Genomic DNA, 21,729 nt, shown 5'->3' with positions numbered 1-21,729 from the left:
TTACAGACTACAAAGGGATACCCAGCTGCAAGCTGCCTAGCAAAGCAAGCTAAATGTGGGCTAAATGTGTTCTATGCTTGCTTTAAGGCAAGTAACACCGATCCCTGCCTGAGTGTACCTGCTGTTCCAGACGACTGTGATCTTTCTCTGTAGCTGATGTGAGTAAAACTATTAAACAGGTCAACAATCTTAAGGGCCAGAGTAAATACTGAAGTGAATAGTCAGGGTATATGCAGACCAGCTGGCAGGTGACTTCACTGAAACCTTCAACCTCCCCTGGCCCTAATCCAACAAAAAACAATTGGCTTCAAGCAGACCACTACAGTTCTAGTGCCTAAGAACGCGAAGTAGCCCTGTCCAAATTATATCATATCATCCAGTAGCAACCACATCTGTAGCCATGAAATGCTTTGAAAGGCTGGTCATGGCTCACAAAAGCATAATCATCCCAGACACTCTGAACCTTTTCCAATTCGCATACCACCCCAAGAGATCCACAGACAACACAGTTTTTAAAGGCCCTCCAAAACTTCCTCTCACACCTGGATTTGACAAATACCTATGTGAGAACACTGTCCATTGACTACAGCTCAGCGTTCAACTGTGTAATACCCTTGAAGCTAATCTCTGCTCAAAACCCTGGGACTGAACACATGCCCCAGCAACTGGATACTGAACATCCTGATGGTCCACCCACATGGGGTGACAGTAGGCAACAACATATCTACCACACTCACCAATAACAATTCAGCAAGTATCCTCAGGTCCTCAAAATCTATACAGCTTTAACACTGAGAGCTACTTTACAGGATGCAGCATCGCTTGATATGGCAACTGCAAAGCCCTTGATCACAAGGCACTTCAGAGTGTGGTGAGAATTGTCAAGTTTAACCACCAGAACCGACATCAAGATGGCATGAGGTACCATTGCCTCAAGACTGTAAACAACAGGACTTTGAATAGCTTCTAACCCCAAGGCATACAACTACATTTACAAAAATGTTCTTATCCAGAACAACTTCAAATGGTCACTTGCATCTGATTCCGTTTTTGCACTATCCCTTTACATGTGACTATACACCCCCCTACACGCACACACTCCATTGTTCATACATAACAGGAACACACACAGACCAACGATGCAAACACAAATACACCCTTTAAAGGTGCACTCTCGTCACATAATCACCCATTGAAAGAACCAAGCTCCTTTAAAAATGGAAATCCACCTTGTTAAAAGTGTTCTCACCTTGTCTCAGACAGATCACCGCCAATCACAGTGTCAGTCAAAATGACATTCAGGGGTGCTGCAGGTCATTTGGGGAAGGGGATGGACTGCTATCTCTGTTTTAATAGTCTAGGAGTTGTTAAATTAATATAAATGAATAATAAACCATTTATATACAGTTATGGTCAAAATAGTGCAATAGCTGATCATTGCTTGCTAAACCCTAGAAAGAATATTTAACCATTTATAAATGCAAATTACAAATGCTTATGATTAACCATTTTGTACAGTATACTGTATAATTTCCAACTGTTGCATAGCTGAATAACAAATGTTTCCACTTCTGGGTTAGATGTGTTGTTTGCTGAGAAACAGAAGGGGTCAGTTTTCAGACTATTTCCAGATCTCATGTAATCACACTTTTAAAAATAAATGTATGCAGATTATTCATATCTCCACACACCTTTGGGCAATAGTCCATGTTTACTGAATGCTTTAATAATGTGAAATGTATGTATTTTTTCATTTTCATTTGATGGTCAATTTCTCATGTACATGTATTTCTCATGTACAACTACTTTGCTATATCTCAGTGCACTCTAAATTCTAATGTGTATGTATTTATTTTAACCTAGATGAACATTTATTAACGAGATGAAAACGTTTACAATGGCTGAATGGATATCCTATTTCTAAGTGACATATCAATGACCATTTATAAATGAGTTATCAACGTTTATAGCTGCTTATAGGAAACTATCATTATCTAGCCTACCTTATTAATAAGAGTGTCCCCACTTAAATCATATTAACAAACTGTATTATCTTATGGATAGTTTATATTACTTAGCCTATTGTTCATGCAAACAAGTAGCTACCTGAATGCATGTCCTGCGTCTAAGTGTGTTCTGGCCAAAACAACATGAGTTTATGTCCCGTGTCAACAGGAACAAACGACAGTGCACACTGTGAGTTAATGCATTGGTAAATCATTAATAAATTGTTATCGTTATTAACCATTTGTATATGTCTTTGTTCATCTTAACGACTGTATTCACTAATGTTAATTCATGAACCCTTATCGGAAAGCATTGTCATCAGCTGCCCATGGCTGCATCTCACTAGTCCATGGTGGGTCTATGGATTTTACACCAACTGGTCACTTCAAAATCAAACATGCCTTAATATTTCAACTTCATATTTTTTGTGATTTGGTGATTATAAGAGTTAAATCAAATTTAAAACTGAACACAATGTGCCCACTCACTGATTTTAACTGCCCCCCTCAGTCACGTTATCTGGTAGCCGGGACTGCCTGGTCGCCTCTGCGATGAAACTGAATCTTGGTTGCAAGTGGGACTTTCAGCAAGACAATGGCCCCAAGTACACATCAAAATCCACAAATCAATGGAAAATGTACCAAAAACTCAAACCTATGTAATGGCCATCTCAGTCTCACAACTTTGATCCCAGTAAAAACCTGTTTTGAAGAAGGCAGTCCAAAACAGTAGGATCCTGAAATATTCTTTATGGAGGAAGTCTATATATTTTTTTGTCAATATGATCTCTAATCTCACATAGAAAGGGTTGAGCATGTCTCCTGATCAGGCAAGAACATGGAATGTTACAGCCAATCAGGAGGGAAACTCAGTACTTAGCCCAGTGTTTCATTTGAATTGAATTATAAAAGGAGGGTATGTAAACGCTGATGCATGCAAGCTGTCCACAAAACCATTGTCCTTCTGTGAAGAAAGATAGCTGGAGAGTGGAATTGCTTTTTGAGCAATACCACCCAGATCTGGCCTCAATCATATGAGGGTTGAAAAAAATCCCCTTGGATTGAAAAAAATGAAATATCTCCCTTTGTATTGCTACTAATCTTCCATCACCTAAGGTTAAACTACTAGGACCCAAACTATTGTAGCCTACCTTAGACTTCATATAAGCACACAACAACTCATATAGGGTAGTCCTGTATAAGAATACCTGCTTTCTTGTTTAAAATAATCATGAAAATGAATGTTATTCATTGTAAAATGCACTAAGCATTATTTTCCTTCTCCCTTTTCTTAGGAGATTCCCATTGCCCTTATTTTGCCATAATCTGCCATGGATCCTTTTAGTCCTTTATATTGTTAAACTTGTTTCTGTAATAAATCTTCTTTTTGTTATAAAATCATTCCACACTGAGAATTTGAACCAAACTTGACTATAAGCATTAAAAAAAATGCCTGGATACAATCGTTTTGTACACAATTAACATAGTACATGACATCACAACCATTGTACATTACATCCATGATGACAGAAAGAAATCCATGAATTGCGGTTGTGTGACTCTTACAAGTGATTGTGGCAATGCTACAATCCCAGCTAACAAAAGTTGGTTCCTAGAACGTGTATGCTTCTAAATACATGATGGTGTTTGTAAAAGACAATAAGCTAATTATAAGGATAAATCAAGGATTTTTTAAAATTCTGAATAGAAACATCAGTTGCACATAGGGTAGTTAAGTGGGTGAGTTTGCAGTTCTTGATGGCTTTGCTACTCATTTTATGGTAGGAGTTCAGAATGGTGGTGTCTGCCTATGGCTCCTCCGGTAAAAAAGAAAAAAGGTAGCCAAGTGATGATTATGGTATGTATGTGGCTGGAAAGTAATTGGTTTGAACCCTGGGTCATAATAAGGCTAAAGAAATTTAAATTAGAAGGCAGACATTTTAAAATGGATTTCATAGTTGCATGTAGTTTTAAAGGTTTCTCAGATATACATATTTTGCCTATTCCAGGAATAACAACATCTATTTTACTAATCTCTATACAATGTACATTTTTTTAAGTATTTAACTCTGAACAAATCATTTTAATAATAGTTTTTCAATACGTGATTTAACATTGAAAAACAATGATTTTAACCTGTAAGCACTTGCTTACTTACACAACATGTCATGAAATATGACGTTTTGTTACCTTTGTCAAGTACAATGGTAATTCAGATCTACTAAACCCATTTCAAAATACTCAAAAATGTTAACCGAAACTGTGACAACAGTATTGAAGAGACATAGCATGATGGATTTGAGTCTTAATTCGAGACTTTTTATGAAATCAATGTAAAAAAAAAATTATAAGAGAAACATCTCTGAAGCTATTGCTACCAGTCAATGACGGTAACTGGAGAACATGCAAAACTAGCTAAGTTTTCTAATATTACTACCACATAAAAAAATTACTATACTACCCCCTAATGTTTGTATGAATACTTATTGTAGTTTTAGTGTGATCCCTAAAGGTTCTCTTTTGGTTTTTATAGAAAAAACATTCCCACAACATTCTCAGAAAGGTCAGTGAAAAATATTTTTCTATGAACCTTTAGTAAACATTACGAAAACGTTCTATGCAAGGTGGGATGCTAGCGGTTTGTGGCTGGGTCTTGGTGTGACTGTTGGTCTCTGTGTTATTTTCACTTAGTGAGGGTGCTCACATTTCACTTTGCCACACTGTTACCTTTAAAAAGGCACCACCGATAGAGCTGGGTCATAAATTGCCTAAATAAGGAAATGCTTGCCAATTTCATGCAGTAAATAACCCTACACTGTCACTCATCCAAATGCCTTCTGCAGAATTTCTACATACTCCCTGCTTACCACCTTGGTTCCCGCAAAGACTGCCTTCCCGTTCCCCAATCATAGATGGAAAAAAAAACATCTTCCTGTAAGAAATACTTATTCCAAATGTATTATTTATAGCTGACAGAGACTGCTTCCAGGCAATCGCAGTGGATAAAACAAAACATAGGGCCTGAAACTTTAAACCCAATGTTGCTATCATCGCAAAACTATTCATGTGCTTGAGTCCTAAGCTGGTTAGGCTCACATGCCATGGATTTTTTTTCTTCCAAACATTCTTTTTCTTTTTTTTGGTAGGGATGGGGGCTGAGTTTCTCCATCTCCATATCATGTTTATGTCCCCAGTGTCTATTCACATAAAACTGCGGTGTCGGGGGTGGTCTGTTTCGAACGGCAGACCGAGGCAGGGGTCGGCAGGAAATCGTTATAAGAATGAGGAGGAAATGGACTTGGAAGTTTAGTTAGTGTTAGTTGACTGTCAAATGTAGTGTTTGGCTTGGCGTAAGAGTGGTCTTTGGCATTGGGGCTGTAATTCGAAACATGTATGTAACCTCATAGTCAAAGCTGACCTTACCAAAGAATCACTTTAAAAGTGATTGCACAACTCAGCTTCTGCTTGCAGAAGTCAGAAAAGGACTTCTAATTTAAGTTAAATAACTGTTGCTGATACTAATAATTAAACAAATTAACAGATACAAAGAATAAAGAGTTGATGGATTTGGGGGTTATTCAAAAGTTTAGTCCATTGCAAGTATTTCTATTTGGCCAAAATTCTCTTCCAAGACATTTACACATTACACATCCTTAGTACCCTTTGCTAACTCTCAACATACTGTAGGTATGACAAGTGTAGTGTTTGCATCTATATATACTCTGACATTCATGTATACACACAAAAACATGCAGACACACAGTGCCTTTGGAAGGTTTTCAGATCCCTTGTCTTTCTCTACATTTGCTTGTGTTATAGACTAATATATAATTGATAAAATCAACAAAAAAATACATTAATCTATACACAATACCCAATAATGATAAAGCAAAAACACATTAAGAAATGTGTGCCAATATATTACAAAAAGAAGAATATCTCATGTACATAAGTATTCAGACCCTTCATTCAGTACTTTGTGGATGCAGCTTTGGCAGACCAAGGACCTTCTTCCCGGGTTACTTACTATGGCAAGACAGCCAGTTCTAGGAAGAGTCCTTGGGGTTGCAATATACTTTTAATGCTATATCAATTTTTGTATAACCGCCAAATCTTCGCCTCAACACAATTCTTGAAGGTCTACAGACATAAGACTTCATAATTTCCCAATATGGCCATGGTATTATTAAATATGTAATGTCTGATGCTATAAATCTGACTGAATTACTCATTCATAAGCCATGTTATTATTATTGTTAGTATTATTAAGAAAAGCATTATTATATGAGAAGTGTTCAAGAAAAAAACAACACTACACATTCTGCTATTACTCTCCTGAAGTTTGCATTAATGTCACAGAAACATACACAATCACTGCTCAAATGTTGCCTACGATTAGGCTGTCATAAACAGAAATACTCTTTCATGAAGCAAGATGTTTTAAACCTCCTTTTTTCCCTGCATTCAATCATGTTATAAATATAACATTATCTAGGGATATCCTGTCACTTTTCTGCAGTCCAAAAATAGCAGAATCATGCGGCCTACATGGTTTTAGGAATCAGATCATTTCTACACTCCGAAGGGGAGTGCAATTTGCCAATTGGGAGAGCCACTAGAATGCGATGACACCAGAAAATCTCTGATGATTATGCTGACCCCTTCCCATATGCAACCAAATGGGTCACACTTCAGAGTTCTGATCACAGGAACAAAACTGCTTCTTATTGTCTTCAGGAGACAACTTCCAACTTCCTCTTTGAAAACTGTAAAAAAAACAAATCCATCAATAAAATTAAATATATACTTTGGGTTCAGTTTTGTCCTTCAGCTCTGTGTGGGTAAATTCCTGATATTACTTGAGACCTAAGGCATTTACAAGTAACCTGAGTAGTTGGTTTTATGAATGAGTATCCCACACATTTTGCATTTAAATATGTAAAAAAATTACATACGCAGAGACACTTACAAGATAAATTAGGCTTAATTGCTTTACTCAGGGGTACAACAACAGATTGTTCACCTTTGTGGCTTGTGTATTCTCAAGGGAGCACCCAATTCTTATTTGGCCCAAGACCATTGGCTACCTCCTTTGATCCCTTTTATCAGAAGGCATGTAATTTGTAGGCTAAGAAGTTGTGTCCAGTCACCAAATGGATACCAAATATGTAAATAAACAAATACACGAAAAAAAATAATTGGACACAGTTGAACTTCAATTTATAAAAACAAAATTTCAGCACAATGTGAATTCTTTTATGACATTTACATCCTTATAAGATGGTATTCCAATGGAAAAAATCTGGTCATGATTTGGGTTTATGAGCCCAGATTTGCAGTGAAACCTAAACCAATATTTAGCTGTCCAAAATTACTGCTGACCAGGGTGTATGTCTGTGTATGTGTGATGGTGTGCATACATGTCTTTGATAGTTTGCATGTTTGTGTGTTTTTAGTTGTGTGTGCACATACTGGAATGAATAAATGCATATGTTAGGTCTGTGTATGTGTGTACTGTATATCTACATGTCTGAAGATGAATTTAAGATAAATTATAATTTTGGCTCTGTACGCCACCACAACAGATTTGAAATGAAACAACTGAGATGCATCTGATGTGCAGATTTTCAGCTTTAATTCAAGGGGTTAAATAAAAATACTGTATGAAATGTTTAGGAATGGTAACCATTTCCATACAGTACAAAGTCCCCTTATTTCAGGGGCTCAAACATGATTGGACAAATTAACACAATCATGAATACAATTTTCACTTTGAAACCTATGTTGTCGAGAATCCTTTGCTGACAATGACTGCTTGAAGTCTGGAACGCGTAGACATCACCAAACGCTGGGTTTCCTCCTTTGTGATGCTTTGCCAGGCCTTTACTGCAGCCGTCTTCAGTTGTTGTTTGTTTGTGGGGATTTCTGCCTTAAGTTTTGTCTTCAGCAAGTGAAATGCATCCTTGATCGGGTTGAGATCAGGTCAATGACTCGGCCATTGCAGGATATTCCACTTCTTTGCCTTTAAAAACTCTTGGGTTGCTTTTGAAGTATGTTTTGGATCATTGTCCATCTGTAAACTGTAAACTGCTGTCCAATCAACTTTGCTGAATTTGGCTGAATCTGGGCAGACAATATATCCCGATACACTTCGGAATTCATCCGGCTCGTTTTGTCTTCTGTCACATCATCAATAAACATTAGTGACCCAGTGCCATTGGATTCCATGCATGCCCATGCCATCACACTGCCTCCACTGTGTTTCACACATTATGTGGTATGCTTCGGATAATGAGCCGTTCAAAGAATGCTGTTCCAGAACTGGGCTGGCTTTCTAGATGTTTTTTGGCAAAGTCTAATATGGCCTTTCTATTCTTGACGCTAATGAATGGTTTGCACCTTGTGGTGAACCCTCTGTATTTGCTATCGTGAAGCCTTCTCTTTATGGTAGACTTGGATAATAATATGCCTACTTCCTGGAGAGTGTTCTTCACCAACCACTGTTGTCTTCCATGGACGTCCAGACTTTTTGTGTTGCAGAGCTCACCAGTGCGTTCTTTTTTCTCTCAGAATGTAACAAACTGTTGATTTGGCCAATCCTAATGTTCCTGCTAACTCTCTGATGGATTTAAAAAAAAGTGCAGGCTAAGGATGGCCTATTTCACTTGCATTGAGAACTCCTTTGACCACATGTTGTAGGTCCACAGCAACAGCTTCCAAATGTGAATGCTAAACCTGCAATCAACTCCAGATCTTTTACCTGCTTAATTGATGAAAAACAAATGAAGGAATAGTCCACACCTGTCCATGAAACAGCTTTTGGGTTAATTGTTCAATTACTTTTGGTACCTTGAACGAGACAGGGCTACATAAAAGAGCTGTGATTCCTAAGCCCTTCCTCCAGTTTGGATGTGAATTCCCTCAAATCAAAGCTGAGAGACTGCAGTTCAAGCCCATATTCATAATTTAATGGTAACTTGAATACATTTTGGTAAACAGCCAAAATAACAAAAATCGTGTCAGGGTCCAATTATTTCCAGACCTAAATGTACATTTCGAAATCAATTTTCAAAAAGGTAGAGACGTAGAGATGAAGCCTAGAAGACCTTCATGAATATAGGTTATTGCCTTTTTGCTTAATGATCACAAACACTGCAGTTCTGCTGGCTCAAATAGGTCAAGGCAGTGACATAATAATTATATGGACGGGGTGGGAAGAGTAGTAAAAATCTGTACTTGAGTATGAATACACACAGACATTGTTTCCTCAAATATTTGTAGTAAGTTTAACTCAAAGTAAATCAATGTTACTAATGACTTAAAATGGTTATGTGATACTGATGTGACGGCTGCTCTGCGTGGTGCTCACACACACACCTGTTTTGTGTTAGTTATTATGATGTCTATTATAGTTCCTGGCTTTCGCCCACACCTCATGGGTTATTGTGTCCATGTACTGTGTGGTGCCGTGATCATTATGAAAGTCCAAACGTGATTCTTCGTGTCGGTGTTGTTTTGTTACTTTCGTCCTTTATGCACTCACTACCCTCGCACCTCACAATTGACTTGAAATTCTCCCATCATTCTGTACTGCAGGTTGACATAATGGATTTTTTTTATTATAATTTTTTGCATGTACATTAACCGATTAAGTTATACAAGGATCAAGCACATGCATTTTTCAAAAAAAAAATCCAATCATGTAGAACATCTATTTTTTCCCCTGCTATTAAAATTATTTTTCCACAAAATTCCTTCTTCAAGCTGGATTGCAATAGGATCTGGCCATAACTTTGCAGACCACTGCAGGTAGTGTGGCAACATTTCAGTGAAGTTCCCAGGTTTTACAGAAATCTCAGTAGATCCTTGAATTGTCCTGGAAATTCCCAGGGAATTTCTTGAAATATATATTAATTTTCCATCCATAACAGTAATGTCCAAAGCAATTCATCAAAATGAAGCCTTATGGGATATTCAATGTATTAAGAGTTGAACATTTATAACATTTGTCTAAGGACACATATGAAAAACAAATTATTGAATATGAATGAGTTGACCATGTCTCTGTCGTTAATGGGGGATGACTAAAGTTCACTTAAAATGACAATGCATTCTGGGAAATTATATTGGAAATGTGGTTTAGAATATAACGCAATTGTTTTAAGATAAAACAACTCTAATCTGGACCTCGTTTGACTAAACTGGTTTAAGTAATGGACACAAAGCTGTTTTAAGTAACTACCTGTACTCAAATATTTTAAGTGCATTCAGTTTCCTCAAAAGTTAGAAATTACAGCACATCGGTTTATGGTGAAGCGTATTCGTCAGAAAAGAGTACTCATCAGAAGTGGACACTAGGATCGCTGTAACACCTCAGACATGTATGCAAACCTAGAGTTTCAAAGCCTCACCTAGGTCCAAGCTCGTCTTCGCTCCGCCAGATAAAGTCTCCAAACTTCTCGTAGTGGGAATTGTAGTGGTGCTGAACCCTGTAGAGCAGTGGAGGGGGGATTTCCATCAGAGTATTGTAGGCTGCCTGCTGCTCCTTGCCACTGGTGTAGCCATTGTACAGATTGTACACTTTGTCTGCTATCTCTGACACAGAAGGAAGAGGGATGTTGAAGTCAGTTAAGGTGGGCAAGTCAACCAAAGAATAGGAATTGTGAGTCTGAAATTATTTTGATGATGGTTGCCCTAAGATCTACATTTAAATTATGCAGTGAGATACAGGGATGTATGGTGAGGGGAATGAATGGAAGAGATACTGTATGCCTGTTGGGCCGTCCGGCTCTCACAGACCTGTTAGTTTTTCTTTAAGAAGCCCTCCTGTTCTCCACTCATTACCTGTATTAACTGCACCTGTTTGAACTCGTTACCTGTATAAAAGACACCTGTCCACACACTCAATCAAACAAACTCCAATCTCTCCACAATGTGATACATTTGAGATTCTGAAAACCAAACAACATTTTATCGCTAAAAAAATGTTGTTAGCAATTTTCTTTTTTACAAGACCTCTACCAAAGTCATCTCGGCTGCATTTCAGCCATTCTAGAGGCCGAACTAGCGCTATAGTTTTCACAAGGTTTTTACTTCTATGGCAGATAAGCTTGCCCGATATATAATGATAAGAGTCAAGAACAGATCCAACACCTTGTTTAATTCTCTATCTGTATCTGAGGCCATTCATAAGGCAGACGTTTAAGACGATCTATGTATATAACTTAATAGAATAGCAAAAGCAAACTATAATGTAAATACGCTATCTAACTGTAATGGATGTCCTTTCAAATTATGGAAAACATTAAAAACCCTGAAAGAACAGTGCCACCACTATGCTGCCACGAGAGATCGTTTTGGACACTGTACCTATTTCTGATCCAAATTCTGATGCCTTTAATTGCCACTTTATTCCTGCAGGTGATCTTTTAGAAAAAAATATCTATACCTACCCCATATGACAGAGGAATACAGTGGGAAGAACAAGTATTTGATACACTGCTGATTTTGCAGGTTTTCCTACTTACAAAGCATGTAGAGGTCTGTAATTATTATCATAGGTACACTTCAACTGTGAGAGACGGAATCTAAAACAAAAATCCAGAAAATCTCATTGAATGATCTAAGGGATCGCCCAGCCACCCTGCGGAGAAAGCTTATTTCAGCCGCCTGTATCCGGGATCTTGTCCTTTTGGTCATGACCCAAAGCTCATGACCATAGTTGAGAGTAGGAACGTAGATTGACCGGTAAATCGAGAGCTTCGCCTTGCGGCTCAGCTCTTTCTTCACCACGACAGACCGATACATCGACCGCATTACTGCAGAAGCTGCACCGATCCGTCTGTCAATCTCCCGTTCCATCCTTCCCTCACTAGTGAACAAGACCCCTAGATACTTAAACTCCTCCACTTGTGGCAGGCACTCTCCACCAACCTGAAGTGTGCAAGCCACCCTTTTCCGATTGAGGACCATGGCCTCGGATTTGGAGGTACTGATTCTCATTTCCACCGCTTCACACTCAGCTGCAAACCGTCCCAGTGCATGCTGAAGGCCAACACGACGACAAGATCATCCGCAAAGAGCAGAGACGAAATCGTGTGGTCCTCAGTCGAAAATAAAATGCTAATTAATTACTTAAAAATCACACAATGTGATTTTCTGGATTTTTGTTTTAGATTCCGTCACTCACAGTTGAAGAGTACCTATGATAAAAATGACAGACTTCTACATGCTTTGTAAGTGGGAAAACCTGCAAAATCGGCAGTGTATCAAATACTGGTTCTCCCCACTGTACTTGTTGTGTCTGTACTGTAGATCTGGAGTGGTTTTCTGATTGCATTACATATTAATTTCCTGAGATAAGGCTTTTGGACTGTACACACACAGACAGTTAACAAAGCAAAGGGAAAACCAACACAAAGTGTCTCAGAAAGGTGTTGGGGCACCACGAGCCACCAGAACAACTTCAATACGCCTTGGAACAGATTCTATGAGTTTCTGGAACTCTACTGGAGGGATAGAACAGCATTCTTCCAAAAGATATTCATTTGGTGTTTTGTTGATGATGGTGGAGAGTGCTGTGTTAGGTCCTGGCTATGGGTCTCTAGGCATCTCTATGTGCCTGGTGGTAACAGCAAGGGCCTCCCTACAGAAGTGCCTCTAGGCATCTCTGTGTTTCTGTTTTTGTTCTCCCCAGTTAGAGGCAGCTGCACTGCGTTGCCTCAAATTTGGGACCCTATTTAAGTTGAACTTTTTGTCTCTTGCTTTGTGGTTCATTGTGTTGCTTGCTTCGGTGGCTGAGGGGGTAAGCGGCGAGGGGTAAGCGGCGAGGGGTAAGCGGCGAGGGGTAAGCGGCGAGGGGTAAGCGGCGAGGGGTAAGCGGCGAGGGGTAAGCTGCGGTTGATTTCACTTCTTTCAACTCCAGCAATGAGGGCAGTTGCACCAAAGCTGTCTCAATTTAACACAGATGAGATGATTCCGTTTGGGAAGTACACTAGAGTTAGGGGGTTGTTAGGGGGTTGGGAGAACATGGGCCTATGGAGGGCTTAGACAGTTGTTGTGGCAGAGGAAAAAGAGAGCATAGCAGTTGAGAAGTGGACCACACAGAAGTAAAAGAATAGTGTGCTTGCAGTTACCCCCCTGATCAAGGTCTAGTGCAGGGCAGTGTAATGCAAAAGACAGGCAGAATAGGTGGACAAGTTAGGTTGAGGGCCCAACTTATACTGTAAGAGTACTGTACATGTTTCTGACAGAAACAAATGGAAAGAAGGTCCTTATTGAGTGTCATTTTCTTGTTTTTAGTTAAAAATAGTAAATTGGTAGCAGCGTAAGGGAAAATCTATGAATAATGATTTTCTCTGTGAACCCAGAAACACGCCTGATGTGTGATATGATGTAAGTAGAAGAAAATTGGGATTTAATTTACAGAAGGAAAAACTTTTGTTTTTTTAGTATACTTGCATGTTGATTTACCTGCATTAAATGCTGGGGTTGGCTGGTCATCCCTAGCCACCTGCAGACTCAGTCACTGACATGCCATTCTGCATTTGCTACCTTCATAAATGTGTGTGGGTACTCTCTTCGTTTACAGGATGTCATCCTACTAACTGTCCCAAATGTTGAAACTGAATTTGGTTTAGGGGATTTGTGTACTCTTTCCCTTCGTCTTGGAACGCATTACACAATTGTTTTAAAGTGGAAGAATTTCAACTTTGTGCTTTTAAATAATTGATAAAGGACTTGGAGGCTGATTCCTTGGCATGTCAAAGTTTTTAATTGGCAATTTTCTGTGAATTATGATTGTGATTTCTATGTTTTTTTAATAATAAGACACTATTTGTTTTATGTAGTCTGTTTGTAATGCTTACATTTTTTAATTGCTGCTGCCTATATTAGCCAGGATGCTTTTGAAAAAAAAAAAGAGATTAGTAATCTCAATGTGCCTTTTAAAAAAGTATACAAATTGACATTTGCAATGTTTTCTTCTTCTAATTTAATTAATTTAGGACCAAACATAACTAGTTTCTAAGATTTCTTTTACTTTACTATTATAACTTTGATGAGGGAGGTTTTCTTCAGAGCTAGACAGTATGGCCAAGGCAGAACTGCTCCACATGCGTCTGGAAGAGGATAAGTTAGCTAACTGCCTGCTGCCTTCCGCTAGATGAGCTGTGTGCTATCCCAGCGCGGTTTTGTCTGGTGTCACTTTTGCAACTGGCTCCAACCCCTGGGAATGCTTACATCAATGATATCTGTAATTTCCCTGGGGCCACTGCACGATGGAGACTCGGTCAGTGGAACCACATGAATTACCTGGAGATCTCCGTGATGTCTGAATTGCAAAGGCATTTCAAGCTGATCCTGTTGGAACAGCATGCTCTGGTTAGGACTGTGACATCCTGTAGTATGTGTATGGCAGAAGACAGGGCAGGACTAGTTCCGTCCCACTGTTGTCAGTGGCTTGCTCCATGCTTGCATTTTCCTGCCCTTTATCTTCCAAGGTTTCCCAATCCATGTGTAGGTTGTCTTACCACACAAACTCGTCTTACCCATTGCTAGAGCTGCCACTTTTATGCAATGCCTTTTTTTCATATTGTTTTAACTTTGAAACAGCACTGATCCACTGTTCTCTGAAATTCCCTTTACAATAATGTATTGCTACAAAGTTTGAGCACCACTGAGTTCTTCAATTACTAAAGAAATGTATAAAATATTTGCTACTGATAAATCTGATCAATCTGTGCAACATATTTAAAAAGCTGTTTTTCACTATTCCTACATGGCTAACCACGAATAGCTGTTTGTCAAACAGTGTTAAATGTTGTAGCTTACAATTGTTATAATACAATACAATTCTAATTAAAATGAAAACACTTTTTTGAAGGTCAAATGTGTAGCAACCTAGTGTATAGGCAGCTACAGTTCAGGAGTAATTTCCTTTGACAAAAAACTTGCCATATTTAATTCAGTAAAATCATTAGTTGATTACAATAAGAAACAAAAAAGTAAAAGGGAGAATGAGTTGATGGGCACGGGGAAGCAAACAATGGATAATTATGTAATCACTGAATATTTATCTATGCAATTATAATGAGGAAATGGTATTTGTCATCTATATAAATCAACTGAATCCAATCAGTCTTATCAGTCTACTCCAGTAAACAGTCAGTGTGCATAATTTATACACGGCAAGTCACTAATGCCCTTGCATGGGGCTACAAGCACAAGGGAGGTCACGAAAAAATTACAATATTAATATACTGGCTGATTTTAAATTAACATCTATTCGATATAATTACATTATTACTTTTTTTGCTTATTTTAATTAGTTGTCAAGCACACATCAAATATATTTTATAAAATTAATTTATAAAATACATTTCATAAAGTGTATTGAAGTTCTTGACAAGCAATCCCCTTTTGTAAGGATGGTGATTCATTTTGATTAGTTTTGATATTAGTTAGGCATTGGATAAACTTCCAGGACAAATATCAAAACTATCAGATTCTTATCACATTACTCACTAAACTAGCAAGTGTAGACCAGAAGCCTTTCGAACTGGAGGAAACACCTTCTCCAGTCTTCTACCTTAATTAGAGCTCACAGGTGCCCATAATGAGTCTCAAAAAATTTATTATGCCACACACAATTGCTGCACCATTCAGCCTCCCCACAATCATTCATTTCACAAAGGCAATGGGTTTGTGTTAATACTGTGCTAGGTTGGTTATAATTTTTTTTGGTTATAATTTTTTTTTTAAAGCTAGCTATCCTGTATTTCCTCTGCATTTAGCAGACTTATCCAGAGCAACTTACAGTAAGTCCATACATTTTAAAGCCAGAGGAGTGTTTGAAGCATCAGGTTGACATTGGAGAAATTGGGTAGATTGAACACTAGGTGAGTTGCTGCATTCTCAAGTTGCATGGGTTTGGATTCACACACTGGGAGCACTACTAGAGTGAGTTGCATTTATCCTGACGTGAGATGACAGGTGGCTGGATTAGTACCGGAGCCGCTTCCTGGATGAGGTAAGTTCGGAGCACTAAAATATATTTGTTATCAAATATAAATTATCAATAATCATAACATTACACAGACAAATTCTCAAATGTATTCCAATCTGAAAGATTTGTTATTTGTTTCTTATAGGTTTGTTAAAAAAATAACTAATTACTGTATGTGACCCATCAAAGTCGGTGGAGTTGTTGATTGCACTGCTTTATTACCCATTGCTGTAGACATGGTGGAAAACTAAATATTTCCTTGCTCAACTGAATGTTGTCATATATTGACAGAATAAATACTTATTGTCGATATCTTAATGCTATTAAATGTACTTTGTTTCATTTGATGAAGCAATGCAGTTTATGACTGAGAATATAGGGAATTCTATATTCTCAAGACAATGTAAAATGACAATAACTTAATAAATACATTTCCATAATCATTACTTTAACCTTAAAGGTTAGGCCGAACAACACTTGTTTATATTTGTGGTGTGTCTTATAAATAATAAGCGTCCATAAATAATCAACATTACAAATCAAGAGCTTCAGTATGTATTTGTTTCAAATACATTAGCCTCTTAGTAAACATTATTACTATGCTGTTTAAAATTGTGAAGTCTACAACTTACATGAGCAAAGAGCAGGGGCAGCGGTCCTTGGCAGTTCTACTTTGTTGGTGTGTTGTGTAGTTGTTGCACAATGCAAATTGTGTACATGTAAAACCAGGGAAAATAACTGCTATTGCTTCAATGATGGTTCATCTATTCACATTTCCATTGCAGCAACCCCAAAACTATTTTGAGTATGCATTACACTCACATTTTGTGTGAAAGGTGAACAATGGTTAAAGGGAGCAGTGGGATTGAAGAACAAAGGTGAAAATAGGAGGTAGAGGGTGGAGATATGGAATACAAAAAGACAATTTGTTGTGGAATATGAAAAGGAAAGACAGTGTTTGTGCGTGTGGGGTAGAAGGGGTGGTTGGTGTTGGGGTGATTAAGTAATACCTTCTGCTCGGCTATCGTCTACCATAGGACAAGAGGTCCGCACAGACACGAAGCTAGACTCTGAATGACTCCCTCGACTGTCCACAGCATGTAGACTGAACCTGAGAGACAGTGAAAGTAAAAGAATGAATTAAGAAAAATTATAATACATTAGAGAACCAGTGAAACAACAAATAACATAACTTGTTTTTAAACAACAATTATATATTTCTACAGCATCAGGCAAACAAAGGAGGTATTTTGACACCGAAATAATAACCAGTGTTATTAAAAAAAAGACAACATCTTGAGCAGCAGCTGCATGAGAAGACTGACAGACATAAAGTTGCAAAGGCAACAGTAGCATGGCAGCGACAGAGGAGAAAGGGCAGGAATACAGTATTGATCCAGATCAAACAGCAGCTGGTGGCAAGTTTGATTTAACTGCAGTTAATAACTGTTGTAGTCTAATAACAAACTTCTGTTCATCATGGTAGATGAACCTTTGTATATTAATATCAATATTATCTGTCCTTTTATTTAAGGTAGGAATTCAGGTAGCCATTGTAAGATCGTAAGGTCGGGGGGTTGGGGCTGTGCGGGTATGGCTCGTGCCCATGGAAGTGAAAGCTAAGCTCCGCACCTGTATTGAACACAAAGACAAAGCAAGGGTAGAAACCACTAAATTAAAAGAGAAACAAAATGTACATAACTTTTAAATAAGCTGGGCTTTATAAGTACTTTGCTTATTTTGTAGATTTTCACAATAACTATTAATTTATTTGAACTCCAGAACTCACGCACATTACATTTTTAAATCACAGTGTCATAAGGGCTATGTCAGGTTCGGGCAGAGAATGACAACGCTACTTGTCATGTGATGATGTACCTTCTGTCATCAAAACCATCCACATTCAAACTTGGAATTTCATAGCTATTTGAGGTATGATAGAGATTTTACTTGTAAAAAATTGTGTTTTTATGTTAAAATAATAGCAGAAAAAATTCATTTTTATTTGTCCCCTAATTTTTTTGAAATACCCTAATTTTGGGAAAATTATCCCAAAATAGGTCTAATATCTCTGTTCTGCTCTAGATGCACCAAATTCATGCATTTTGGTATTGAAAATTATTGTTATTATAAAAAATAATTGGGGGGTCTAGAACAAGGTGTAGGCTAAGCCTCCTAGTCTCTTTAAAACATAAATACCGGTTGTGCTGGACTGCAAATAGGTAGGACCAATTAACTTGTTCATATGTCTTTTCCATGTCTAGAAAGGACATGACTGTGACATCAACATCAAATCAGGGCAGTGATTATTATAATAAAGAGATACCTTAGACTGAAGAATGAAATTCTATTTGGAATGAAGCCGGTGTGATCTAAATGAACTGCAAAAGTATTGAAAACCCTGGCAAAGGTTTACATTTTAATGAATTACCAAAAGGTACATTGAAATTCCACTCCATTTGTTATTATTATTTCAAAACACTGACACCTAACATCAATTTCTGTAAGGTGACATTACGATCATATGTCAATAAAAATAGATAACCTTGGCATCCTCTCTTGAGGATAAGGCACCCTTCCTGCCATCTCCTAGTTTTGCTATATTGTCTTCTCTGTTAGCTATCAAGGGATTGGGAATTGTGCCTGGGTTTGATGCATGATAAACTTAAAGGGATTGTTTGTCCAAAATTCATATATTTTTTAAAGTTTACTTACCAAATGTTGGCCCATAAAAAAGTATTTTTTTTTTATGGGCACAATAACAATCCATTATTCAGCTCTATTCCAGTCTGTAATTAGTGTTATTAGCATTGTCCAAATTCATGAATGGAAATATTTCGGATCGCTATCGCAAAGCTGCTTTGCAAGCAGAAAACTAGTCAAACGCGTCAAACAAAATTCAGTCATCTGTGGTGGTACCATATAATTTTTTTAAACTGTACACTGACGAAATAGCCATCGGAATCGGCTGAATTCAAACTGGCACTAGCAAACTATTTCATATAGCCACCATACACGTTTCTGTTCTTCTGCAGTGATGTCATCGAGGTGAACATTAACCTCAACAAGCTTTGAGAAGATAGGTTGCTTCGCTTAGATTTTTTAAATTGCAGCTAGTTTTTAAAATTGCAGCAATAGGGTTACGTACGGTTTTCATTCATGATTTTGTATGATACTAATAACACTAAATTACTGACTGAGACAGAGCTGAATAACAGATTTTAAAATGACCAACTGGTCATCCATATGATTTTTGACGAACTATCCCTTTAAGAAGCAACAAAATGAGTTAGATTGGGTCAGGGCTGGGAAGCTGTCAGCTGAGACTTTGTTTAGGGAAGGTGATCTTCATTCTCTTTTTGTTGTGCTCCAGATATGTTCAACATTGTGGGAACATGCTTAAAACTGGTCATCCAGCCAAACTAAGAAACCTAGCAAGAAAACCCTTGTTCAGGGAGGTGACCAAAAACCCATTGGACACTAACAGGGTTTGAGAGTGTCTTTGCACATGGGAGAACCCGCCAGAACAAAAAATTATTCTGTAACACCCCATCAATCAGCCCTTAATGGTGGTGGCTAGACAAAAGACACTTCTGAGTAAAAGACATGACATACTGTCTGACGGACTCATAGAGCATGAGGAAAAACATTATTAGGCCTGAATGCCAAGCCCTGTGTCTGGTGAAAAAGGTACAGTACTGCTCATATAGTATGAAGATCTGTATACTCATGCGCTTAAATTGTTGTATTGTCGATGAATTTGCACACAAAAAAAAACACTGTGTATATAACACAACAATAATTTGCTGAAGACTCTCAGCTCCGACAAAACAATACTGCATATAAAAATAACATTGTTTGAGGATGTCTTCATCTGAAAATTTGTGGAGTTTAGTTTCTTACACAGCTAGACAAGTTGTTGCTTTTTTCGTTGTTTAAGCATTTGGCATCAAAGACAGGTACATTTCCACTCTCCAAGCTAATCATTGTTCTGGATATATGTTTGAATAAGTAATGCTGCCAAAAACTGACCGTTGTCCTCCAATTTCATGGGACAAAAAAGGGAAGGTTAGACAGACTTTGAGCAAGCAAGACGTTGAGCAAGATATTTGAAGAGAGACAGAAAGAGGTGGGAGAATTACAGACATAAACAGAAAGACAAAGTAATTATGGCAGTATTTCAGGTATGCTACTGTATGCTTGAAGAGAAGCCAGGAGATTGGGGATTACAGTTCCTCACATGACAAAAATCAATTAAACACATTTGATTATATAATTCCTGCGTGACCTGAGGACTAACAGCCACAAAACTAATATATGGTTTAGATTTGGATTCTCGGTCAGCTCTCTAGGACGGTCTCACTGGGCTAGAACACCAACATCCTTTCTCTGTTCCTATCTTTTTTATCAATTAGAGTTTATATTTACATAATGACTGCTAGCACCTGAACAAAAGAGTGCCAGTGGAGAAGGGAGGATAAATATAATTATGCTACTGTAACAGTTTCATTTTTAACTAAAGCCTAAATATTTTGTGATTAGGTAATTTAAAGGGGAATAACAACACATATCTACAATGTTTCTAACTACATCAATCCCTTTAAGTAATTGTTAGTCTCTCTATGCACACAACTCTCTCACTCTGGGAGAGCGGGCTCAAGATAGTGTGAGTGCAGCATCATCTGGTTATGTTGCCCTCCCCCCACTAATGAGATTTGATATAACATTGTGAAATAAAGATTATCTGTTTGAATCTTTTCTGACATAATTTTCCAAATCTACTGGTTGGTGTGTGCAGTAAACCCATGGAGATGTTAGAAGAGGTTTAAGACCCAGCATGGACATTCATCACATCAATGCCTACATCCTTAATTGTTCTTCATATGTTCGACAGTTGAAAAGATTTGTTCTACACAACTGAAATAATTTCTTGAATCATACGCTACCATGATCTACCAGGTCCCATGATCCTACTGTAAATCTGAGCTAACCAATGCATTTTTGCTTCTCAACAATGTACCAAACAATAAATTTCTACATGCCTATACCAGATTCAACCAGACTGTCAACTTAAGTATTGGACCTGATCCTTAATCAGTACTTGTACTCGACCATTCTAGACTGAATGAATGTCTAAAGTTTTTTACTTGTAGAGGCTGTCGGGCTCCAGGCACTTGAAAACCAGCGAGTAGAGGACAGAGTGATGATGTTCTTCATTCCTCCGACCCGCCACCACACATGGCGAACCCAGACCTGAGAAAAGGTCATCCACCAGACTTAATACTTCACCTGGAAGAGATGAAGAAAGGATCCAGGAATTAAGATTTTATTATGGTGATCAGTAGCTATCACCAAAAGCAGTAACTTTTCTTCCTGGGTTCCACAGAAAAAATGTTAACCAATAAAATGTAAATACAGAACGTCAACATATTGGAGTAATTAGTATACTAATTAGAATGCATACTGTAGCTGCCTTAACATTACATAGCAGAAGACAGGATACTTGTTTTCAATTTTAGAAAAATTTAAATAGAAACAGAGGAGAAAGAAACATACATAGACAAAAATATGGGGAAAACATTTAGTAATAACATGCTGTTAGGCAGGATTCACAGTTGCAAGTGAACATTATTTATGACATTAATGCATCCATTGGCATATTAAAGTCAAGTGTATCAAATGTAGTACATAACATATACATTTTATGTTATAAATGTC

The 21,729-nt window shown here is 37.8% G+C and overlaps 1 protein-coding gene across 2 annotated transcripts in view; it reads right to left on the bottom strand.

The window, feature by feature from the left end:
• Window positions 1-21,729, bottom strand: part of LOC105014997 (astrotactin-2) — a 410,989-nt gene that overhangs the window by 2,237 nt on the left and 387,023 nt on the right. For both annotated transcript variants that reach the window (XM_020053557.3, XM_034296748.1), the window contains exons 20-22: window positions 21,159-21,300; window positions 17,022-17,122; window positions 10,418-10,601 (exon numbers count right to left, since the gene is read on the bottom strand). In XM_020053557.3, the coding sequence (XP_019909116.1) occupies window positions 10,418-10,601; window positions 17,022-17,122; window positions 21,159-21,300 (427 nt within the window). The remainder of the gene's footprint in view (window positions 1-10,417; window positions 10,602-17,021; window positions 17,123-21,158; window positions 21,301-21,729) is intronic.

The sequence above is a fragment of the Esox lucius genome, chromosome 14 (genome assembly GCF_011004845.1).
Source record: "Esox lucius isolate fEsoLuc1 chromosome 14, fEsoLuc1.pri, whole genome shotgun sequence".
NCBI lineage: Eukaryota > Metazoa > Chordata > Actinopteri > Esociformes > Esocidae > Esox > Esox lucius.
The sequence above is the reverse complement of the archived record's forward strand: the minus strand, read 5'-3'. Positions and strand labels throughout refer to the sequence as shown.